The 24,246-nt window shown below is 46.2% G+C and overlaps 2 protein-coding genes across 10 annotated transcripts in view; one reads left to right on the forward strand and one right to left on the reverse strand.

The window, feature by feature from the left end:
* The first annotated feature begins 1,298 nt into the window (after positions 1-1,298).
* NEMP2 (nuclear envelope integral membrane protein 2) lies at positions 1,299-21,276 on the forward strand. Of its 7 annotated transcripts, XR_014694570.1 has the most exons (12): positions 1,299-3,669; positions 5,646-5,666; positions 7,109-7,264; positions 9,133-9,248; positions 10,893-11,121; positions 11,297-11,369; positions 12,366-12,459; positions 12,967-13,081; positions 13,703-13,928; positions 15,899-16,075; positions 18,247-18,680; positions 19,712-19,837. XR_014694570.1 is itself a non-coding variant. In XM_084524554.1 (11 exons), the coding sequence occupies exons 1-11, from the start codon at positions 3,456-3,458 to the stop codon at positions 18,470-18,472; spliced, it is 1,647 nt and encodes a 548-aa protein (XP_084380680.1). In that variant the 5' UTR covers positions 1,299-3,455; the 3' UTR covers positions 18,473-21,276. The 7 variants fall into 7 exon arrangements, 6 of the variants coding, with proteins under 6 accessions (XP_084380680.1, XP_084380682.1, XP_084380681.1 ...); XM_084524554.1 differs by having other exon boundaries at positions 18,247-21,276; XM_084524556.1 differs by lacking the exon at positions 18,247-18,680 and having other exon boundaries at positions 19,712-21,276.
* MFSD6 (major facilitator superfamily domain containing 6) overlaps positions 15,467-24,246 on the reverse strand; it is a 34,443-nt gene continuing 25,663 nt past the window's right edge. The window contains exons 8-9 of one of the 3 annotated variants that reach the window (XM_084524551.1): positions 17,420-17,524; positions 15,467-16,094 (exon numbers count right to left, since the gene is read on the reverse strand). In XM_084524551.1, coding sequence (XP_084380677.1) covers positions 16,038-16,094; positions 17,420-17,524 — 162 coding nt within the window. In that variant the 3' untranslated portion in view covers positions 15,467-16,037. Of the gene's footprint in view, positions 16,095-17,419; positions 17,525-22,112; positions 24,227-24,246 lie in introns of those variants that run through there. The other 2 variants (XM_084524552.1, XM_084524553.1) reach the window with 2 other exon arrangements.

Below are 24,246 nucleotides of genomic sequence, written 5' to 3' on the forward strand. Positions count from 1 at the left end.
ACTCGCTACTAATAACAACAACAATAATAAAGGGCTACAGAACAAATTTTGGTTTCTGGGTATCGTTCAGCTGGGAAACGTACCACAAATGTCTGCTTTAGAAGCGCTGGGAAAGCTCGTTGTAGTTCAGAATGAAAGTCTTAGGCAGATGTGACATTTAATATCTGAACTGTCATCAGAGAGGAAATCGCATTGTTACCTAAGTGGAAAAAAAAAACAACACAACACTTCAAGAACGAGCATCAGGGGCCAGCTTCAGCCTTGGTGCAGCGCTGCTTGGTGCAGCCCCTGACATCCCGCTGGGAGTCCAGGCCCAAAACATCCCCTCTGCAGCTCCACGTCCTCTTACTGCCACCCCTTGAGAAGCCAACGTGAGCTTTCCTTTGCCCTGACTCCTCTCCGAGACGTCTCACTGCTTGCTGCAGACTTCCAGGGCTGGGAAGGCTGCGCTGCAGGTGGATGGACTGAGTGCTGGCAGAGCGAGATGTCGCAGGAGGGGAGCTAATGGGGAAAAGTTTCACGTCTCAGTAGACAGAGACAAGCATTTCTCTCTAATAAGACGGGAGGATTTGACAGAATTTCCTGTGTTTTGAGCTTAGCACGCCTCTCCTAATAAAAACCAAGACTCCCTTCTTCTGACATGGCGCATTGTGCCTCGGATGAAATCCTTTTGAAGAACAATATGCACACACAATATAATCTGACATTATTCCAGTGCTACAGGGAACATCTTGAACATAATTGCACCACATGGAAGTTGACTCGCTTCGAGAAAAACAGACTAAAAAGCTTTCACAACAAATCTGTAAACACATTTATGCTCCCAATAGCCATGATAAATCCAATTAAACAGCCAGGATGCGCTACAGACTGTCACTAAAGGAGTTAACAGAGTTGCTGTTGCGTGGAATATACCAGCACGAGGAAGAAATCGCAGCTCCCAGCTGCCAGAGGTGCACCATCTTGTAGCCAAGCTGCCCTTGGGAGGACCGGCAGCCAAACCAAGGCTCCTTAAGCCCTGCTCACCTGTATCCCGTCCACACTGGCACTGCGTTGTTAAAAAATACCTGGTTAGTGGTAACAGCCTCTCTTCTGGAGCCAGTTAAGTAGAGGACGTGGTCCTAGCCTGATGTTCTGCCACTGACACACCGAAAGCAAGCAGCAGGTATCACAGTCTTGTCAGCGTTTCTCAGGAGGAAGGGAAACTCTTTTCGAGCAGCGCTGTCTGGTGCTGATGCCCCCCGAAAGCAGGTGCAGGACATTAGCCATTTAGCTAAGATTTCACAGCTTCATTGCTAATTATCCTTCAAATTAACGGAGTGCACTGACCCCCCATGCATCCCACCCTTCTGCTGCAGCAGGACATTGCTCGTGTTCAGTCTCCCTGCTCCTATTTTCACCCCAGCTGCAGTAATTCTGGAGCACTGTCTTCGGCAAATACAGCAGCTATTGTCTTTCCCCCTGGGACAGCAGCTCTCAGGAAATATCTATAGAAAACACCTCGGAATTAATGAGCACAATAGCATCAGTGTCTCTAAACACTGCTTCCTCGTAGCAAAAGAGATCCAGCCGGAGTGTACCCTGATGGGTTCTAGCAGTGTTGTTATTATTTTTGATTCAGCTTGCTTCCTGCTTTCCCCCCTAAACGGGGCACCCGAAGGATGCTGATTCCTGCAGACAGTCCCCGGAGGAGCTCTGGGCCGCGTTATCCCCACAGCTAAGAAACCCCAGCTCTGTTTCTGCTTTCGTTACCAGTTTCTGTGCACGTAATCGTTAGTCCCTCTGCAATATTTTGATTTCCGCTGTTCTTCTCTGAACGTCTCGAGCCTCCCTTTTCAGTAGATGTAGCCATCGGCTCTCAGAGCCGTGGTGCTGACTCACAGCGAAAGAAACTGAGGTAACCCCCGGCCTGAACACCCAGCTGGGAGTGAAACCATCAACGGGAAACATTCGCGGAGACATTGATGCCTATGGAACAGCCAACTGGTTGGAGGACCGCAAGCCTCAGTCGCTTCAAGATGCTTTAAAAGCATCTCATTCTCCAGGATGGCTGCGTGCAGAGCAGGATGGTCCCTGAGCTGATCCTGGCCCACACGAATTCAGAAATGGGCGAGTGCTCCCGGCCTGCTGGGATCCTTTGGGCATCCGAGCTGCCGCAGCCACACCTGTCTGGCTCACACACGTTGTTCAAATGTTTGCAGAGCTCCTGGCCACCTTGAGCAACAGCGATTAGGCTCGAGAGCTTCATGAGTGTTTCCAGGTGTGTCTGAGATCCTTCTGACCTCCTCAAACTGCAGCTCGCCTGGCTGGCGGAGCTGGCAAGGTGCGCGGCTGCGTTTGGGACTTTTACCTTCTTTGAAGCAGCGAGCGGCGTCTGCAAGCTTAGCGGTGCCGCGGCGCGTCCCTCAGCTGAGGGAGCTTGCTCGGAGCTAGGAACTGCCAAAGGTGCGGATCAGCTGGCAAGAAACACCTGCCTGTAGATGCTTTCCTCTGGAAAAAACGTTCTGGGAACCCGGGCTTGAGGTTTAATGAGACAGAACAAATGCTGACGCTTCCAGACTGTGTCGCTTTTAAAATTAGGAGCTTAAAAAGTTGGTGTGTTTTTCTCCCCCCTCAGGAATCACGCTTGTGCCTCCATCACTTGATGCAGACCTAATCCTGAGGTGGGATTGTCCTTGGAGGAGCACGGCACCTGCCCTGCCTCTCAGAGCTGTGGTTCCCAGCTCTCTGTGCCAGCTCTGTAGGGCAGGATGCCCACCCACAGTGTACGTGTTCTCCAGTCTCAGCTAGACGAGGAAAAATGCATCTCTTACCAGCTGCTTGTCCTGCTAACAGCATGGGCAGGGAGCTCCTGCTCTGCGTGCTCTAGAGACGCACACTAATGTCCAAACGAGCTGGGGTTTCACAATTAGTAGTTTCAGCAGAAGAGGAATCCCACAGACTTCAGCAGAAGCAGCACGGCACAGACAGCGCGGTGTGACGCTGTACAGCCCTCGGACAAGCACCACGGCAAGGGCATTTGGCAAGTACCACTGTAGCATTTGGCACTGGGACAGAACACAGAAACCTGCCAGCACTTTGAAGGGAGCACCTCCCTCCCCTCCTCGCCACTGGATCCTTGCAGTTATTCTTCCTTATCTCATCAGGATCGGTGCCAGAACTGAAAAGATTCACTTTGTGGGGAGGATGGAGCGGGGAAAGGATTGTTTTATGCTTGTTTTGTTCTTCTGCGCTTTCTTTAAGCTTCTCTGGCCACTGCCAGAGACAGGAGCCTGGGCTTGTCCAACCTTTCATCTGAGTCAGTAAGGGAGCCTGATGTTCACTTCTCAGCTGGCACGACAGAGGAAAACAACAACGACAAAAAAAATCCACATGTGTACTCTTCTGCAGTCGCTGTCACTAAAATCCCCAGCTGTTGTCAGCGAGAGCTAATATTAATACCAGGAAAGGCTGAAATGACTGCAGCAGAGCATATTTGTGAGGCTCTATCTGAGGCACATCCTGCATTCCTCAAGCGTCGGCAGGAGCGGGTGCAAAATGCCTGCACATCCTGGCTGCCCCTGCCTGGGGGCTGCACTGCGTTGCTGTCCTTCGCCCCGCGGTATTCGCCCGGCAATCACCTGATTTTGGGGAAAGCTATCGGAAAGTTGCCTATGTGCAACACTTCAGGTAACGCCGTTACTCACGTATTTCCACCTCACCACTCGACAGCCCTTTTTTCCTCGTCTCTCCCATGCTTACATTGAGGTAGGGAAAAAATGCAGTAGTCAAAAAACTCTTGATGAGGGAAAAAAAAAAAATAAAATAAATAATTTACCAGCCTGTCTGGAGATGCATTTGTATCAAGATACATGTTTGCTGTCATAAAATATGCCAGGTATTTTACTCCAAACCCGAAAGAGACCAACTCTTCTCAGATCCACCTATTATTAAAGCACCCTGAGCAGGCTAAGAAACTTTATACGGGAGGAGGACTGTGTCTGAAAGCAGGAAAGGAAGAAATTTCAAGAAGCCAGGCGTGCTGGGAGTGGAGGGGATGAATGCCAAACTGGCATACCCCACTAATAATGGGATGGCAAACCTGGGAATTTTTTCTGGGGGGGAGAGAGGTAAAGAAGTACTGAGATGTGCAGGTAAGCAACGGCAGGCTGTGAAAAGAAGTGCTGAACAACTGAAAATGACCAGGCTCTGAACGAGCAGAAGCGTTACAGAGTTTGCAAATGCTTCGTTCAGGGTGTGTTAAGAACAGGCAGCCTGAGCTGGACCAGTCTGAGCACGCACAGAAAAGAAAATAGGAAGCAGCAAGACACCCAAAAACTCAATGGATCAAATGGCAGACGAGAAGCACAGGCTACCTTTGTATTGTTCCCAGAAGTTTTAAGAAAGGTTGTCCATTTGGGGCCTTTTGGGTATCAGCATGGCTCAGGTTGCCCTTTCTAATAGATAAAGTAATAGATTTTGGTAACTGCATGTAAACCAATGGCCCAAGAGCCCAAGGTGCTTGTTTCTGAGCCGTGCCATCCTACCACACGCTGTTTTCCAGCATTCCCAGCCGCCAGCCTCGTTTATCCTTCACGTGTCTTTTCAGAGGAATCGCCTTTCCCCCACCACGCAGCACAAACGTGGGCTCCCTCGCATCAGCGCGGCCATCTGCCTGTCCTATATCGAGCAAAAGTTCCTCAGAGGAGAAGGTGTTTTATTTTAGGGCTTTGCTAGTAAGCAGATAACCAACTGTAAGCCTGTTTTTTATCCGTTTTGTGTGCTAGATGTCCTTAAAACATAATGGCAGCTTTCAAAGTGCTTGTTCTGATGGTCTCCACCCGTGAATTTTCTTGTAATATTGGGACCTTTCTCCACGGAAGGTATTAATGCCTCCACACCATCCCAGGGCACGCTCACAGCTGCTCTAAGACCAAACGATTGCTATTACTCTGTTACCCCAGCCTCCTTCTAGCTCTGCAGTAAGAGTTGGGAATGGAAGAGGCTAAAAATCTGATAACCGGTTGGAGGAGCCTGCCCTTTCCTGGCTCCTTGCTCTGCACCATCAGCGTAGCAGCAGGCTGCTTATTTTGGGGCCGGGTGGCTGCAGCATGTCCTGGGGATATGCTCAGCTCCAGCACTGTGCTTTGTGCCTTGGTGCTCGCCCTGCCGCAGGGGTGAGGCCCTCCAGTGAAGGTGACTTCCCTGTGCCAAGCTGCTCGCGTGCCTGCGCACGGTCTTGGTGCAGGAGCTGGTCATTTCCCTAGGGTCGGAGCCAGCATCTTATCAACCTTCGTGCAAACAGCACCCAGGGCCTCAGAGAAGGAAGCTGGGAAGGGCATTTCACGAGTGAATACACTGAGAGTACAGGGACTTCTGCTACAAGTCAGCTTATTTAAATAGCATTTTAAAAGAGGCTCAGCTTTTACTCTCAAAAGCTTGAGTTAAAAGGGCTTTGCTTTCCTACAGCTGCCTGGGTCACGAACACGCTCTTAACATTTTCCCCTCATATGAGACAAGTCTCTGCTTGTAGAGGAGATGGGCAGAAAAGCTATTTCTGCGGAGCAGTAAGTGATTTTCAGAGCTGTGGTATCAGTGGGAATTGGAAATGCTTTGCAGGGCTGTATGTGAAGTAACTCAAATGGCTTGGGCTCTTTTTTCCTTAGGCTGCTTCAGTGCTCCTTTAGGTAAGTAACAAGATCCATCCAATTTAAACATGGGAGTTAAGAGGTGACTGAAAGAAAAGAAATCTATAATATATTAATCAGAGCAAATTTAACATCACTAATAAGAGCTCTGGGTCAAAAAAAAAAAAACACAAACACAACAACAACCAAACCCAAACTGCCTCCCTACTGCAGATGCAGAGCAAAGGAGGAGTCCAGCAAGATTTATATCACTGCTTCCTTGCTACAAATATAGCTACATTTGGCGTGCTAAAAATAAACTAGATAAATATTTAAGGCCCACTGCTACTTCGCAGAAGCCTGGAGCTGAGTTTGCTTGCTGTTGTGTACAGCAGGAATAACATCAATGGGATCAATGAACGTACGCCGAAATACTTGGCTGAAGGCAGAGCGCAGCACCGTGTTCCCAGAAATTGCAGAAGCATCCTCCCACAAACACTGCCAGCAGCAGCCCGAGCTCTCCTCCCTTCTGACCTAGAGGTCCCGTTGAGACCGGTGGGAAAGCGAGCGTCCCACGGACGCGGGGTTAAATGCCAGGAAGGCTGCACACAACACGGGAAGAGCCGCGTTACTCAGAGCACTTCACCTCAAAACAGCGGGATTGCCTTGGGTTGCCTGACCCCCCAGCAGTGATAGAACAGCAAAACGTGTTGTGGCACTTTGGTTTTTCAAAGCACGGGTGGCTACAGTAAGTGCCCTGCACTCAGATTAAATATGCAAAGGTTTAAGAAAAAAATATATATAAATAACAGCATAATGCAAAAATTACGGCCCTTTTGCCTAATCAGTAAAATATGACAGGGGTAACCTTTCAAAATCCATTTCCATTGTGCATTTATGAGCTTGGCCTGGAGAAAGATCGTAAAAGATTATCTACTGCCTGGAGCAGTTTAGGAGAGATAAATATCCCTCGTAGAGCAGCACCTAGCTCAGTATCTATACATGTCAAATAAAATAGAGATTACCATAAAACTACTGGAAAAAATAAGTAGCTATACTTATCTTTTGTAAATAGTTTTGCTCCCCAAAAAATAACACAGTATTTTGCCAGTGAAATACTTCAAACTAATGCACTCCTGAAAAAACAGCTGGAGATGAACAAAATAGTCTCAAATGGCTCTTCTGTCTAATTTTAACTCTCAGAGACCATTTACATCAAATAAAACGACAACATAATGTACTTGATAATAAATTGCATTGTTTGCGAGGGCACTTATGGCACACAAATTATTTGCATTACCGGAATAAACATTCAACAGAAGCCGCCAAAACACGTGAAACCATGTAAAAGGGAACAGAGGAGTGCTTCATCCTGAGTCAACGAAAGGGAAAAAATAACAGAAATACGCTCAGGCACGTATAGGTGTTGTGTTATCCTGACTACGTGGGAAAGCTGCAGACACAAAGGCCGCCTGGTTTTCTATTTTTCCCTTCTTTTCCAGGAAACCAGATACGAAGTACCTGGCTTACGGGTCTCCAGCAGCTGATCCTGCTGCCTTTGCTGCGGATGCCACAGCCCAGCGCCCACGGGCCGGCCTGGGGAAGGAGAAATGCCATCGCTTCACAAGCCTGCAGCCACTCGGCCCGGCCAAAGGCAGGTAGACCGCCCCGTAACTGCCAAGAAAACCCACAGATTGGTGATGTCAGGAGAGGGAAGGGGAAAAAAATAATCAGGGGAAGTGCCCTGAGTCATCTGGAGCACAGAATGAGGTGTTGGTGGCACAGCTGGGAACTAAAATCCTCGCCAGCTCCAGCTGGGAGCAGGAGGCTGAAAGAGGGTGGCGAGCAGCACCTGGTGGGTGCCTGCTCCCCAGGGATGGGGACAGGGACAGGGACAGGGACAGGGGGTGATGGCTCCTCAGAGCAGCACCCAAGCTGGCAGGGCTGTGGGGAGCCTCGCACCAGGCTGTGTGTGGCAAACATTGTCAGCAGCTAGGGCCGGGCAGTGCTCAGCACTACACCCAGCGTCCCTCAGCTCTTAAGCAGCTCAACAAGGGCACTGCAGGCCCTGCTGGTAAAACATTTACGGCCGGGGCGGTCTGACTGCGGAGCTGGTCCTCGCCACAAAACCCAGCCGAGAGGCCGAGGTGCCCCCCCCAGCCCCGGGGAGCCGAGGGGCGGCCCCAGCGAGGCCGGGCCGGGCCGGGCCCCGGAGAGGCGGAGCCGCAGCCACCGCATGGCCCCGGCGCGGCCTCCCCGGGCCCTGCCGGGGCTGGGGCCGGTGCTGGGGGTGCTGGCGGTGCTGGGCGGGGCCGGGGCAGGGGCAGGTACCGGGGCAGGTACCGGGCTCCCCTCAGCCCGCCGGGGGCGGCGGGGCCGGGCGGGAGATGGCGGCGGGGCCGCTGAGGGGAGCTCCGCGGCGGGGAGGGCCCGGGGGGTCGGGGCAGGGGGGGCCGGGGGCGCGGTGCGTTAATTAAATCGTTTAACAGGTAATTGAGGCTAGGTTGAGCTGCCTTACAGAGACAAGGCAGGTTTTGACCTGCAAAAAGCGTTTTCTCGTCCAGATCGCGTCTGTTTTGGACGCGTTCGTGCTGCTGCTCTGCGCTGTGAGGGCTGTGGCAGCGAGTGCTGAGCTGGGCTGGGACCTGCGCTGTCTGCTCAGCGAGCCAGATGATTCCCTCTCTTCTGATCTGTATTAATTTCCTTTATTCTGCTCTTTAATTATGTTCCTGGAGCACTGTAGGGCACATTTCACACATCCACAGAGACAGGAATGTAGGTTGTGCGCGAGGGCTGGCTGCAGAAATCCTCTTTCAGGTGCATTTCTGCTGAGGGGTGCAGCCTCACGGCGAGGATCCGAGGGGGTCCCCAGCACCTCAGGAGGGCTCCACCAGCCTGCACCCATGTCCTGAGGCTTCTGGCACGCTGTCAGTGCAGCTGCCACACTAACGGGTAGTGCCCGGACCGTGGCAGGGAAAACGATGCCAAAGGTACAAACTGAGGAGTCAGGATATTTAACATCCGAACCGTTCTGGGGGGAGATGGGTGCGATTTCTGTAGTCAGCAGCAGTGTCATGTGCTGAATGACTCTTTAATATGTGAGCCTGTTTACCTGCTCAGACTCCCACAGTTGCATTCACCATTGGTATAAGCGCCGACTACAGTGGAGTTACGCCCACTCGTGCCAGCAGGGAATTTGGCCCAGAGGCCCGATTCCTGTGCCATCAAAACGTGGATAGAGATGCCAAGCTTTTACTGACTGCATTTTTAAAAAAAATCTCACCCTAGATTAATTTTTTCTCCCCCAAGGTGTTACTGTTTATTTTAGAGCCTGAATTACTTGATTAGAAGTGTCATTTGATTTTTTTTTTTTGTCTAAATCAAATTGAATGTGCTACCCTGCAGCATAGTTTTTACATTCAATTATCTGCAAATTGCTTGTGATTCCCTCAGCATATACCAAAAAAGGGAGGAAAATTACACATTTGTCCTTGAGACGTATTTAAAGTTAACTTTCCATTCCTAGGTGAAAACTGTAGCGTCTTGAAAGAAGGGGATGTCATCCAGAAATGGGATGAAAACTGCTATTGTTACGTGCAAAACAGAACCTTGCACTTACAGTACATTTGGTCAACTGTAGAGGTAAGAGTCCCTTTGGGGGTCATCCAGATACACCCTACACTTCACATGAACTTCTTCCAGCTGAGTATATGTACAGCTGGCAGGATCAGGTAGGAGCATGATAAAAATACAGCATTGTGATCCTTCAGTCTGTATGCGGTGAAGCTTGCTGTCCCTTTATTAAAAGGACATCAACCAGGCTTACAGTGTTACAACAGGATGCCAAACAAACATTAACTTAGTGTTGCATCTTATTTTGATGCTCATCTTTCCAACCAATGGACTGCTGTTAACCTCAGCAAGAAATGTTTTGCATCATGACACCTTTATACAGCTTCTAAATTTGAGGATAAACCACAGTTCTGGGAACTGCTTGCTTGCATCATCCCACTTCTGTCCCTAACGTGAAGATTGAATTATTGTCTACAAGAACCATAAAAATTAGAATTGCTGTTCAGGAGGGGAATGAGGGAGAGTATAAGCATCCACAGTATAAGAACTAAAGATGTGTCAGATCGTTACCCTGAAAATTAGAAATGTGCTGCTGCTGTTTTCTTGTTCAGCACAGAGGGTCATATTAAAAGAAACATGTTTATTGATCAGCAAAACAATATCAAAGTCTCCTAACACTGGAAGCAGTAACAGGTTAAGGAACAAGCTGAGTGTGTCTGTTTGGTTCTTTTTTTTCCTGGGAAGAATGTTGCTGGTCAAGGGAAGTAAATAGTTCTACTCTGTGTCTGTCGGAGGAATTGGCTCTCAGATATGGAAGTGGAACACCTCTTTGTCCATTCCCACGACTTTTTCCCTTGGGAACAGGCTGCAGATGTTTTTATGAATGGTGGCAGGCTTCAGGTGGTAAAGCCCTCCAACAGCAACACAAGCTTTCCTGGAGGAAATGCTTAAAAGCAGGAAGTCAAGATTTCTCCCAAAACAAATGGCTTGCTGATGCGTTGCCTCCTCCCCGGTAGAAGCCTGGTTTATTTATGGCATCACTTTTTTTTTTATATAAATGTTTTTTTTGTTGTTGTCTAATATGCCCAGATCAAGAGCTCACAATGCAATAAAGTTCAGCTAGATCACCCCATCTCAGCAGATGGACATCTACACTATGGAATGGGGGTGTGCTAGGAACTAGCAAGAAACACCAGGTTAAGGAACAGGAATGTGCTGTATTTACATTTCTGGTTATGATGCCTTCTGTTTTCCCTCTCTCTCATCTGCCCCTAACATAAATATTATTTACAAGAAAAGCAAGTACTATTTCTTAGGGTTAAAGAGGGGAATGGGAAGGAGGATGGATCTCCACAAAAGAAACAGCAGTCACACAAATACTGCAAGTTTTGTTAGAAATCTGTGCGGGGGCAAGTTTCATGGTAAAACCAACCCTCCAGAGGCCTGTGGATGGACTGAGGCCCTTAGATAGACCTTTGCTGACCTGGATTTCTCTGAAGCATGCTGTAAGGCCCAAACAACTAATTGCATACACTAAATAACCGGTATTAAACAACTTAAATTTGCAGTACCATTATGTTCTCTAGCTTTCCGTGGTGAGCCTCATTAGCATGTGTATGGCATAGATGCTGTGTGTCAGAAAAAGCAGCAACAAAAAAAAAAGCAGTGATTCCGAGCTATTCCTCTATGTATTTTGTTATTGTTTGATTTTAGGTAAAAATCAACAGCACAGAAACATTCAGGTTTGTGCCTACTTCAGAAAAAAGCAACTGTCGTAACTCAGAAACTGTCTTTGAGTTTGCTGCGTGTGCTGTTCAAATCTTCTGGAAACCAGAGACATCTACAGAAACTTTCCTAAAAATAAAACAATATGGAGAGGATATCTGCTTCAAAATACAGCCCCACGAGAAAGAACTGTACATCGTGAGTGTGAAACGAGAAAGTAAGTAAGGAGGCTTTCAGTTCAGATTACAGCTAGGTTGGTATTGTCACTGCACCTGAATGTACCATCTCTTTTTAAGAAGCTTGGCACTTTTCTGCTAATCTTTTATATATAACCAATGCTTTAGATTGTATAACTCTAAAGTCCATTTCTGTCTTTTTTTCCCCTTTTTTAGTGCTAGATGGAAAGCTCTTGTTTTTGTTTGTAGCTGGAATTTTTCTGTTCCATTTTGCACACAGTCTGAGCAGGTGAGTACGAGTTGCTGTGTTTTCACCTTCTCTCCCAAAGTCTGTGCATCTTTGGTCTGTTTTACTGAGCTGGAGACACGATTGTCTGGGAAAGTAAAATAAGAAAACTGGATGTATATTTAAACATATATTAAAATTAATGATACTTCCTACCGTTTGTGCCTGGACAGACTGTGACACACCTAGGAGCATTTGTCAGGTAGCTGCATCTTGCACTGGGCGACACCAGGACAATCCTCAGCAGCGAGCAAGTGTGGATTCAGAACAATCCTCTCTCCCTTTTGTGGACGGGGGAGGTTGGCTGAATGCTAAAGGATGTCGCATGCATCAAAAATGATGCCTTCCTGCAGGAAGAAATGCTTAGGATGAGGTCACCTGGGGCCTGGTCTGCCTCCACCTTCTTGCCAACCCTTCCTCATTGTTCTTTTGATGCGTGTCTTGCATAGCTCATCAGGGAGGATACTTACTGTTAGAGCAAAACACTTGGCCCATGACTTCAAAGCAAAATGAGTCACAAATTAATTGTCAGGAGGCACCTTTAAAACAAGCAGAGCAGCAGTATTTTTTATATTCTTTTAAGAGTTAACTAAATTATATTTTTAAATCAGATTTTTACCAATGCATAAGCTTAGAAAAACTTGCTTTTTCCTTTTAAATAAAAAAATAAGTGTTCTTACAGTACAGAACCACATTGCTATGTACGAGAAAATAAAGCAACTAGCAAGTCAAAACCAGAAAGCATGAGTGTTTAAAAAATAATTTAAAAACCTTCTAGTGTGTAACAATTCCAGTGCATTGTATAGCATTTGTTGGGATTTTATTGTGTATGAATTTAAAATCTAAACCAGACCTGTTAACCATGTAACTACCACCTCTGACTTACAGCTGTGTTAAGTCCTTCCCGAAGATTACTGCTATCTTTACAAATGTTGGCATTTTTAACTAATTACAAGTTAGAAAATACTTCTCACCGTGTTCTCTCTTGTTCTTTTACAGGAATACCAAGTTCTTTTACCTTTCTGGAGCAATACTGGGTATTCTTGCTCTGCTAGTCTTTGTCCTGTTGACGCTGAAAAGATTTATTCCAAGGGTAAATCTACATTTGCAAATAATAATAATAATAATAAAGGAAGTCAAGAGTCCAAGGCCAGATTCTGACCTTGCTCTGTTTTTGTGGCCAGGTAGCTCCCCTGAAATGGGTATAGGAGTCAAGTGAATATAATTAAGTCAGAATCAAGTTCTAATTAGCTGCTCCTGAGTTTAACAGGAGATTGTTGATGTAGGATAAAAGTTTATTCCAAAACCTAAATTATTTTTATTGGACTGGAGCTAAGCTTAGCTTTAAGAATATGAATCACTGTAAATCAGAATGTAATTTTAGTGGCAACTGGGATGGATTCTCTGCCATTCACCAGAGAATTCATCACAAGGCAGATGGGAACTGCCAGAAGCATAGTGGAAGTCCAACACAGATCAGAAACCCTGCAGGACTACCAAATAGCACATCTGGTTTTGCCTGTCAATTCACTTGCACACAATGGTCCTGATTCTGACAGATTTCTATATTTTCCCCACTTATTTTTTTGTCAATTTTCAGCACAGCACCTTCTGGATATTAATGAGTGGCTGCTGGATGTCCTCTCTCTATGTTATTTTCTGTTTCAAAGAAAATATGGAGTGGTTGTGGTCCGAACACAGGAAATACTTGTTGGGTAAGAAAATTAAACCAAAATCCGCAGTGCATTTTTTGATAATTTAGTGGTTAGATGAATACCCATCTATTAAAAAAAAAAAAAAAAAAAAAGTCAAGCAGCTCCTTTATGGATTACTTTTTTCTCCTGATGATGTAACATTCCAAAGGTTCCTAATGTACTCAGTGAGCATTTACTCACGTTGTATCATTAAATAAAGAGTTTGGTATAGTGGGCCAGTAACAGCTGTACCAGCAGATTTTGCCTGCATTATTTTTTTCACTGATTTGTCATCACGTACACTTTCCCCGTGACAGGGAACGGGCAGCTATGATGGTTTTTATTTTGCTGAATCTGGGAATGGGACGCACAAATTGCTAACTGCAGGGGTTGGCAAATCTGTTGGTCTGGCACCTGCCTCGAGGTTCTTGCACTGCAGCTCCTACAGCATTACCCAGCGGCTCTTCACAGATCACCCCGTGAGCTACTAAAACACAAAGCTCATAAAATTCAGTGCAAGTACCCGTAAGACAGCACAAGAAAGAGCAGGTTGTACTACAGCAGTTGCAAGCTTTGTCAACCAACCTCGTACAGTTTATACGAGTAGTTCTCATCTTTTTCTCCGTGTCATTCTTTCCACAGGGTATTTTCTGGCTGTTGGAACGAGCAGCTTTGCCGCATGCTATCAGCACGGACCGCTTACCAGTGAACTGAGCATAACCTTGTTCAGGTGGACGCTGCAATTAACAGCCTCTGTCTTGATTTACTGCGGTGTCACCATACCTCACGTTGCATATGCAATAATAGCAGTCAGCCTCTGCTCAAAAGGCCTGTGCTATCCCCTCGGTGCTGCTTGTCACATAGCCAGGTTTGTATGTATTCGGGAACGTCCGGGTCCCTTTACCACCAGGAAACATTAGAGGCTAATAATGAAGAAAAAAACTTACACTTTGGTAACGCCTGGTGAATTTCTATTGCTAGGTTTTGTCTTTTTGTTGGTTTTGTTTTTCTTTTTTTCCAAATATAAAGCTACAATGGGGAAGGTTTAAATCCATAAGACACAGGAATTTAATTACTTTCCATTTGGCAGTTACAAACATGAATTTTGGTTGATAGACAAATGTGAGGGTGCTCTTAAGTACAAATGTAGCACCTTCTAGTTGCAGCATATGGCAACCTAAACATCTGTTTGGTTAGACTGCAGCAATACCACCTTGGTTTCACACATTGTGAGAAAATCTGCAGGTAACTTGTATTGAATCTCTCGTGATAAAAGCGACCCACCACCTAGGAAGTGTACGTTAAAAACCAACTGTCCTGTGTAGGCCAGATGGCTTTCAATGTCAGTGTAGAATTCAGAGACTAAAAACCCATTTTCACCAAAATACGGGTTCCTACTGATTTGAATATTTCAAGGTTGTCACCACAGATGTACGTATCTACCCTCAGTAGATGCAAGCAATCAGTTATCCCTGTCGGGACGTTCTCCCTCCCATATTCCCAGTGCCCCCCTTTATGTCGTGGCATTTGGGATTGGAACTGCTTTCACAGATCCTACTGTGCTAAGTATTTTGTTAGTAATATGGGAAGAACACATTTGCTCATCCTTGAATGTAACACATTTTTCATCACAGATGTAACACTCAAATGAAGATCCTAAAAAGCCCTCACAATTTACAGCTGCTTGGTACCTTCAGCGATGACATCCAGATCAAAACCCTTTAGTGTGGCCTACTGCTGAACCTCAAAGAGCCAGGAGGAGGCCATAGCTAGAACCAGCATAGCCAGAAGAATAAGAAACAATTTCTTTTTTAGTCTTTGACGCATTGTCTGAAATAGAGCACTACAAATAGAGCACTGCAAATCTCTCTTCAGACAATAAAAAGGCTTTTTTTTTTTTCTTTTTCCTGTTTTGAAGCACTAAACAAGTAGCCCCAAGTGGTGAGGCCACGATGCCTGACACACCGTTAAGAGCAGCAGATATATCAAAATTAAGAATCCTGCATTAATTATTAAGATCAATACGGATTCCACTGAGCCAGCAAGACTTTTGCCATTTGACCTGGACCGGGGCTGTAATTCATTCTTGCTTTACAGGGAAATAAGGAGGAAAGTTGAACGCTGCTGGTTAGAGCAGGTGTTTTTATACAGAGCTGAAAGTTTTATGGGCATCCAGCCCTTGCTTATCTTAACTCATCACAACATTTAAATTGAAAGCAGTCGACAGAAGGGAACAGAACATGGCACACTTTCTAATTGATATCTAATTATATTATACATCGCTATGCAGCAGCTAAAAAAACATCAGATTGTAAACATTTTGGCCTCAGACTACTCAGTTTTGTAATTTAAAGCAAGATTTAAGAGAAGCGATCTAGTAAACAACATGAACAACTCATAACAGACTTAGAGCATTGCTTATCTTCAAATTTACATATGCAGACGGGATTTTGATTCAGCCCATGTCTCTGCGTAGACACATTTTGCATGTTTCACCTAAAAATGGCTGAGCAAGTAGACATCTATTTAATTCTGAGATTACAGTCCGTGCGTACACAGTAAGGACCTGATCCAAAGCTCTTTTGAAGCAGCATTCTCTGGAAGGCTGGCTAAGACCTAGAGTAAGCAGCTTGCAAACACGAAACCTGTTGTCTTCACGTTTTCATTTTAATGCAACTATGCAGCTTTTCCTCTTACGAGGATAAACAGGGAGTCATTAAGGTTGGAAAAGACCTCCAAGGTCACGATTAATGCATGTTAATAGCAGCCAGTAGAGAAAAATGATGGGCCATAATTATGAAGACTGCAGAAACGCTAATTGATTTCATTTCATTTTAGAAAAATGAAGAACCGCTTGCAATCAAGAAAGTTAATGTTTAGATGGCTTACTGAAGAAGAATACCGAGAACAAGGTGAAGCAGAAACTGTCAGAGCTCTGGAGGAGCTACGCACGCTCTGCAGGAACCCCGACTTCCCATCATGGCTGGCAGTATCCAAACTCCAGTCCCCACATCGGTAAGAAAATTTGGCTTTTCTGAAAGAGGAAGCACGTTGCACAGGCACTGTTAGACAGCAGGCCCACAGACTGCTTAGGTGAGTTCATCTTGCACGCAGTCAGACGTGGGGGTAGCTTTACCCCCCTAAGTAATCCCACTAAAGATCACAGCCCATGTCTCAAGGATATTACTTGCTGGTGGTATAAAGCCCCCTTGGTTCCTCTCTGACCATAGATTGCTCTGGATTTCACGGCATTTCACAGCTAATTCATGGTATTGACAGCTCTCCCTAAAACTTCCAGTGCCCCTGCAAGTTCCTACACAGTGACCCAGACCAGTGCCTAACCAGTGAAATGCCCTTTTCTTCAGCGTTTCCAGCAGTACGCTTTTACACGGTGGAAAATTGGGGCAGGCTGAAGTGTATTTTGCTCAAACATTTGCTGCATTAAGCCCTCTGACTGCAGGTCTGCACAGCCGAGGGAACCTACTGCTTGAAACAGGAGTAGTGTAGAATATCTAAGACTGAATACAGAGAAAATACCAGAACCTGCACCTAAGTATAGCAGGTGGTGGAGCTACTCCAGATACAGCTTAAGAGACAAACACATGTTGTGAAGGGAAGAGCCAGTAAACGCAGCCAGAAAATCTTCCAGGATACAGAATTAATGATAATCACCATATATTTCCTTCAAAATCAAACGCCTGAAGGTGTCAGGAGCACGGTTTCACCTAGTAGCCTGCTACAAAGGCTTGGCCCTTGCCACAGAACCCAATGTCACAATTTCAAGGGAGTCTCAGTCAGCTTGGAATTTAACCACTAACAAGTTAAAACTGATTTTGGAACCTTCATCTTTCTTGGACGGGCGCAGAGACAGCCTCTCTGCCAGGTTTAGATTTAGATATAGATTTACTGTTAAACTGTTATTTTCTAAGAGACTTGCATTCTGTAGCATGATTTGAAGACACAAAAAATGAAAACTCCCTACTCTAAAAAAATACCACCAAATGCGCAGGACACGCAAATGAGACACATGTATTTTCTAGCCCTCATTTAGTTAATATTCTTACAAGTTGTTCACTGGAAAAATACAAAAATAAAAAGAACCAGAAGTTTGATTTGAAATTGAGCATCCCTTTAAGCTTCCACTAAAAGATGGCTCAGCACAAGGCAAACCTCTAAACCAGAGGCAGTCCAGCTCTGTTCCCCATGTAGGCTAACCGTGCTTCCACGGGGAGCGAGGTGACGCCATTCATCTCACAGGAATGTTAAGCCTAAATGTAAATTATTGATCAGTTTACCAGAACTGCAGAGTGTAGCTGCAGCTCCCTTTTCTTACATTTCTCTGATGCTGTCGACACTTACCCAGGTGTCAGAACTGCCGTCTGTTTCCGTGCGCTTGCCAGAAGCCTCCAGCTCCCTGCTGTATCTGCAGTGGAGTTGTCCACTGAAAGCAAGATCTGTGGCCAACTGAAATGTAGGAGCAGTGTTAAGCTCGCGCTGTGTTCAGCCAAACCTCCGCTTTGGTGTTGGCTCGGAGCAGCTGCAGCATTCCCAGCCTGCAGCTCAGAGTTCACCAAAAGCAGGAATTCTCTGGCAATCGCAGGCAAGCTTAGTTTCAGCTTGCCTGGAACACACAAGCAGCACCAGAAGTAAGGTGATAGCACAGGAATGTGGGAGTGCTAAGTTCCCACCAGTTTTCCCTTCATTAGCAATGTCAACTTACCTGAAATTCTAACAGCCTTTGTCTCAACTGTTCCACAGCTTGAATTTATTTTTAGAAGCTAAAATACCACCTAGCCAGTGATACAAACGCTTACTCTGGGTTACCCCACGAGCACTGTCAAGATGAGAAAATGAAGTCAGGTCTTGCTTAGTCACAGGGTGGTACAGATGCCCTCTAGAAGGGCAGAAATTACTTACACAGGGAAGACTGAAAACAGAAAGGACAACGAGGCAGAAGAACGAATCTTCAGAGTCGTTGCCATCTGTTGCTTTTTACTCTCTGTCGTGCTCGACTCTGTAGCTCCTGCTACAACTTCCCCTGACCAGCATGGCCTGCAGGCATGTCCTCACAACATCCCTGCTTCACTGGCAGCATCCCCTGCATTTACAGTGTGTGTGTATGCATACATGTACGCATATAAATAGATAGAAAACCTTCCCAGCTCATCCCTTCCAAAATCCGTCAGGTTTGCAGGTTTTGTTCTGGGATCTCCCCACGTCTCGCCTGCAGAGACAAAGGCGCACGAGAAGGAATACGGCTTCGGGAGCTTCTTCCTGGAAGAGCAGCTCTTCGACACAAGGGTGGAATCTGAGCAGGACGAGACAGAAAACTCCATCCATGAAGAAGAAGATGTGGATGAAGATGAAATACGTGAACAGATTTCATTTCCATACGCTACTGAGTTGCTCTGAGTTTTGGAAAACACCCTAACAAGGGAGAAGGGGAAAACGTATTTGTCCCAGGAGGGAAGACTGCAGACTAAGAACTCGTATCTGGTGATTTCTTGTGGATGCTGGGGGACAAGCAAGCATTTTGGACAGCCTGTTTCCTGTATCACTGATGTTGCCTGATTAGAGCAGCAGAAGGAAACCATCAAGCGAAGAGGATCTCATGCTATTGGTACTTAAACTGGGAAGGGAAACGTTGCTTCTTCTCGAAGCAAGTACCAGCAGCAGGCTGTCCCGCGGTGATGCCCTGCTTCGCCAAGGATACTACCTCTAGTAAACACAGCATCTTTTGTAGCCCCATGTGTTGTCCAGTCCTCTGTGCTGAGCACTTGAGGAAAGAAAGCCATTATTAGTGCTCTGCTTTTACTAAGTACCCTACATGGTAGCGAATTTAATAATGCTGTTAGTTTGCTGATAAACTATTTTTATTGCTCATCTGACTTTTCAGTGCTAAAGATCCAGAGTTGAGCAAGGTTCCTTTGCTCTTCTGGCTCAGCTTGTCTCAGCTTCATTTTGCATCCCCCATTAGTTTTAAGTTCCTCTTACTCTTCAAAACCCTCTGCCTGAGCTTTTGCTGCTCTGCTTATTCTGTTTGTGGTCTCCCTGCTCTCGTTATGCTGTGTGTTGTTCTTTCCATGCCTGTTTCTTCACACCCTCTCCTTCCCTCTTTCACAGGTCTCTCCACAGATCCTTTCTTCAGTCTTCTACTTCTCTCTCTCTGACAGCTGCAGGTGACTTAGGAGATTTCCCTCCCCACATACCTTGTTCTGTTGCTTTCCATTTCATCCTCCCCTCAGCTCAGAAGGTACTGCCCCCCGCTCAGCCCTTTGAGCAGCCTCGAAAAGGCAGCAGACACCGAGGCCGTTTGATCTGCTTGGATAACTGCTGTCAGCTGAGCTGCAGCACAGCAGCTGACCCCCACGTGGCTCCACTCTCATCAGCGTTTAACTAATTCAATACAAAGCAGAAAGTAATTCCTGGCAAAACCAGGAGGAAGGGAAACCTGGCTCCCACCTCCCTGCGCAGCCTCCTTTTGAACTTACACACAAGGCGTATGGGGAAGAAGAGCAAAGAAGGGGGAGAGAAGGTTCAGACAGTGAGATGTCTTTCAGCCCCTGTACCACACAGCACGAGGTTAGGGGATCTGTCACATCTCCTAGGTTCATCCACCTGCAGAGGTCATTTTCTCCTTCTGTTCCACAGACTATCCCTATCTTCCTCCGTCCTCACCTTGTTTCCCTTGGCTGCCTCCAGACTGCAGGGAACACAAGGCCATTACTTCTCCCACCACCTCATCTTAGAAACCCACCAGGAGCTGCCTGTGGTGGGGAGAAGTTTGCTCTCCCGAGGGTGATTTCAGACCAGACTGTACTGGCGTTCAAGGGGATTTCTTTTCTTTGTGACATGCCTGGTGCCGCAGCACGACCTCACCGGTGGTTCCCCACTGCCCGTCTCTGGACAAGGGTGAAAATCCACCACCTCCAACGAAGAAGTGCCAACAAGTGCTGCCCTGCCACATTCCAGGAGCTCCTCCGTGTAGGCTGTGACTCAGATCCTGTGCCTGGAACTAGCACCGAGGCAGTCCTTCCTCGGTGACATCGTTATGAGGTTGCTTCATTTCAGAAAGAATGCTTCCACGGGACGCTGAAGAGACGACGAACACCTTTTTGTGCCACATATTTATAAATATGCACAATCTATAGCGTATTTGAGGGAGAGAAACCCTGCCGAGCAGGTGCTCCAAAATGCATTCACTTCTAACTCCACAGTATTAAAAAATAGGTAGGCCACTAGCTTAAGAGTTCCTTGTAAGAGAGGCTGCTACTGCCAAGTGCACAGTTCAGTTACCACCCGGACTCAAATGTCAGGCTTGGCCAGGTGGGTCCTGTCACTAGGATGAAGTTGTTTTCGGTAAGAAGCAATTGTAAGGGCTACAAATTCCCATCCATGCAACTTGAGGCCAAGCAGGAGAAGCAGATTTATCCTAGAGGAAACCCACAATTTTTCTGGACCTCCTCTTTCTGCTGAGGCAGTGATTATCCTTTCATGAGTATAAAATATATATTTATATACGATAGCCAGATAAGATATTAAGGTAACATTTAACCTATGTGATATATTAAATGGTGAAATAGGCCGTGTAATTTCTGATACTTTCCCTTTTGCTAAATCATTTAGAACAACACCAGACAAACCTATTCCAACAGGGAGGAAAAAAAATCCAAACACCGTACAGTTTATAAAGTTCATCATTTGCCAGGGATAGGTCAATACTATCCAAAGCAGAGCAGGAAACCACTAAGCACATCCGAAACAGAAGTGCAGCAACATGCCAGAAAGGTGACTGCTGTAGTGGATAGCTGATACTGACCTTAAAAATCCTCCCAAGCCTGTTCCAATGCTGGAAGCGTTTCATCATTACCAAAACCTACCAGAAGCAACTGCTGTCATTTGAGCCCTTTGCCAACAGCGCGTTTACCTGCACGGTGTCCTGTGAAGTATGGAATTACAGCGGTTCACTGGGACACTGCTGGCAGCTGGTGTCCAGAGCTCAGGCAGGAAGCCTGAGAACAGAATCCTGCTGTCAATCCACTGCCTTAACTATCACAGAAGCCTTTCTTCCGTAACAAAGAATGAATTGCAGTTATCTTCTCTTTCATTGTTAATTAAAAAATGGTTAGAATTTTGTATTTATTTTGTATTGTACGCTATACTTGATATACTGTATGGTACTTTAAGGGTTTTTAAGTAAAAGTATTTTTCAGCTATGTTGTTCTCCTTCCGTAAGCACTTACTCTCTCCAGAACAGCAGGACCGAAATGAGGGAGGAGCCTCGCAGAAGGGTGTGTGCATATCCTGAAGTTTCCCCCATTGCTGCAGATTTAAAGCTGTGTGTTAGCTGTGGTAGCTTCAAAACCTTGCACACCCGTCCCTGTAGGAGTCTGCCTCTCCCGTTCCTCCATTCACGACAGACCCAAACTGCAACAAAGCCCAGTCTGTAAGATGACAAGCGAAGTCTGAAAGTGAGACGTGGGAACAACAAAGCAGAACTGCCCCCGATGTCTCTCCCTGTCACAACGTTTGTGTGCATACCCGTTAAACAGATGAAATAATAAAAAATGAAGTTCCCTATGTCTAAAAATAAATAAATAAATTCCAGGCAAATGCGCCACTGTAGAGAACAGGTGCATGACTGCAAATATGTGCAGTTCATCAGAAACAGGAATTAGAAATATTTCCATGCAAGCTGGCACAACCTGCCCTTAGGAGCCTCCACCTCACGCTGCTAGGTGACCAGCGAAATCCAGCTTTGACTTTCCCTCCTCTGCGTCCTGCCCACTGCCGCATCACGCTGTTGTGAGGTGATGCACACCAGTGTGCGTGCCTTACATTCTCCTCACCCCACAGCCTGATTTTATCACGGGACAGATCTTAACACCACACGAGATAGCGGCTGCCAGGTTCCAGATTCACTGTCCTCCGGGGAGCGAACCTAGCAGGAGGTTAATCAGCACCGAATTGTTTCTCAGTTCTGGTGGTTAAGCTCACTGCTGGCACCGTAACACGAAGACATGTAATAAAAGTTCAGATGGATACTATTAAATACATTATGGATAATTTATATTTCTTACCACAGTTTTTACAGTTTCACAAATATCAAAACCCAGGTGTACATGTCCATTTTGCAACATAGAATGACTCTACAATTCCAAAAAGAGCAGGCATTTCAAATAAACAATTCCAAGTGTAAACACAGTGTACAAGCTCTTCACCTCACAACCCAGGTGCTATGCAGGAGAAGCTGAGGTAACACCGTACAGCGTGAGCTCAACAGATGGTTGGTTTGTCTCGAGATGGTTTGTGGCATCCTTCCGTCCTCTCACCTGCTCAGCCCCTCGGTTCTCCCCCCAGTTATACAAACATACAATAAATACATTTCTGATTTTAAAGGACACTTCGACAAGTCATGAGGATTTACATGAGTACAGTACATTTAAGTTCAAGTGCAAAAAAAGTAATTAGTGGCTAGTCATCGATGTTCCTCTTCATTTTCTAAGGTGTTGGTCCCAGGCACCGCCAGAGCACGGTTTGGTCTAAAAGCACAGCTAAAGCACAGCCACGGGAGACCCCTTCAGCCAAACTAACTGCATGTCAAAGCGGGTGAAGCTGCCTACCCTCCTCCTGCTCAGCTGCTGCCATCGTCCTCTCCCATTCCCCTAATCTGGCCCCCGCATCACCGCAGGGGCCGTGCAGCCCAACAGCTCCAAATCTCCCAGGAACGAGCTGTTGGGATGAGCAAACGAGCCAAAACACTGTCCTGACCAAACCCCCGGACTCCTCCTCGTGCCCGAGGATCTCCCCCCAGCAGCAATTTTCACTATTCAGCAGCGAGTGAGCTGGCTGCAGTCGGTATTGAGAAGCATGACAAAACAACACAAAGTTTTCCAGTGTCTCGACGTCGGGCAAAGTTAATTTCCAACACGTACCGTGTTCTAGTGACGTACGTCTCCTCCTGAGAATCCCTCATTCGATTTGATTTCTGTGCCAACAACTTTGCCCCTGAAATTGTCATCATTACGATTTTTAGGTGACTCTCCCTCCCTCCTCCCTCCCCCCCTTCCCCAGGCACTTAAAGCTTTCTTAATAAATAACCACAGTAACTACACTGCATTAAATAAACCGCTGTATAGATGATGAAATAAGAACAAAAAAAAAACAACAAAAACAAACTGTGTCCATTGAAAACCTTGATCAATCTCAGGCTGTGCAATCTTGATCAAAGCTAGTCGTCCCAATACAACATCAAACTAAAATTACCCAAACACACACAACATACGCCCAGCTGAAGGGCTGCACGCACAGAGGTTAACTTCTTCACAAGCTTTCCTCCGGCTTTTTTGTTTCACTAAAATGTCATTTCAAAAAATCTTTGCTTTGCAGAACTAAACCTTTATCTCAAACAAGGTAACGTAGCTTCAAAAAACATATTCTTTGAATATGCCTTACTCATTCCATCACCGCAATATGAAGATATGCTTGCTAAAGCTACTCTGTATCTGAGAAATCTTTAGAGAGACAGGTTCATGCTGTTCCTATATTTATTGGATCCAATATTTTTAATAGACTATGCAGGGAAACTCAGTTTCTCTCCTAAAAAGTCTTTTCGTTTTGTCTCAGGAATAAATTCAAAGGAGAAAAAAAAAAAAAAAAAGCTGATTGAGTCAGACACTCTGGCCTCAGCGAGCGAAGAGCGGACTCCCCTTTTTCTACAGATCGCAAAGAAATCTCACAGCGCTTGACTGAGCTTTAGCACAGCAGCCAGGAGTTCTTCCTACAGTCAGATCCGGCCACGTCACTTCCCTCGACCACTCCAAACTGTTGGCTTCCCTGCTTGTGTCGCTCTGTGTAGTCCTACGAGTATTGTTGGTGGGGTTACAAGCTTGCAGTGCACCACGTTATGATCGTTAGGATGAAGGCAGTCCTACTTTTGAGCTCCTGCTCCAGCGTTCCCCAGGTGAGAAGCAGAAATCCATGCACTGCTGTGGGTGAGGTGAGCGCGTCTCAGGGCCCGGCGGCGGCAGGCTGAGCGGCGCCGTCTGCCTGGGCGTCGGGCGGCGCTGTCGGGGTCGAACAATTTCTGGGCTGCCCAGAATCTGGCACGTTTTGGGGTTGTCTCGCTGAGCTGGCTGATGAAGTACTGCAATTCTCATTGATTTTCTAAAGAGAGGGGAAAGCAC

This window comes from Aythya ferina (assembly GCF_964211825.1).
Source record: "Aythya ferina genome assembly, chromosome: 6".
NCBI lineage: Eukaryota > Metazoa > Chordata > Aves > Anseriformes > Anatidae > Aythya > Aythya ferina.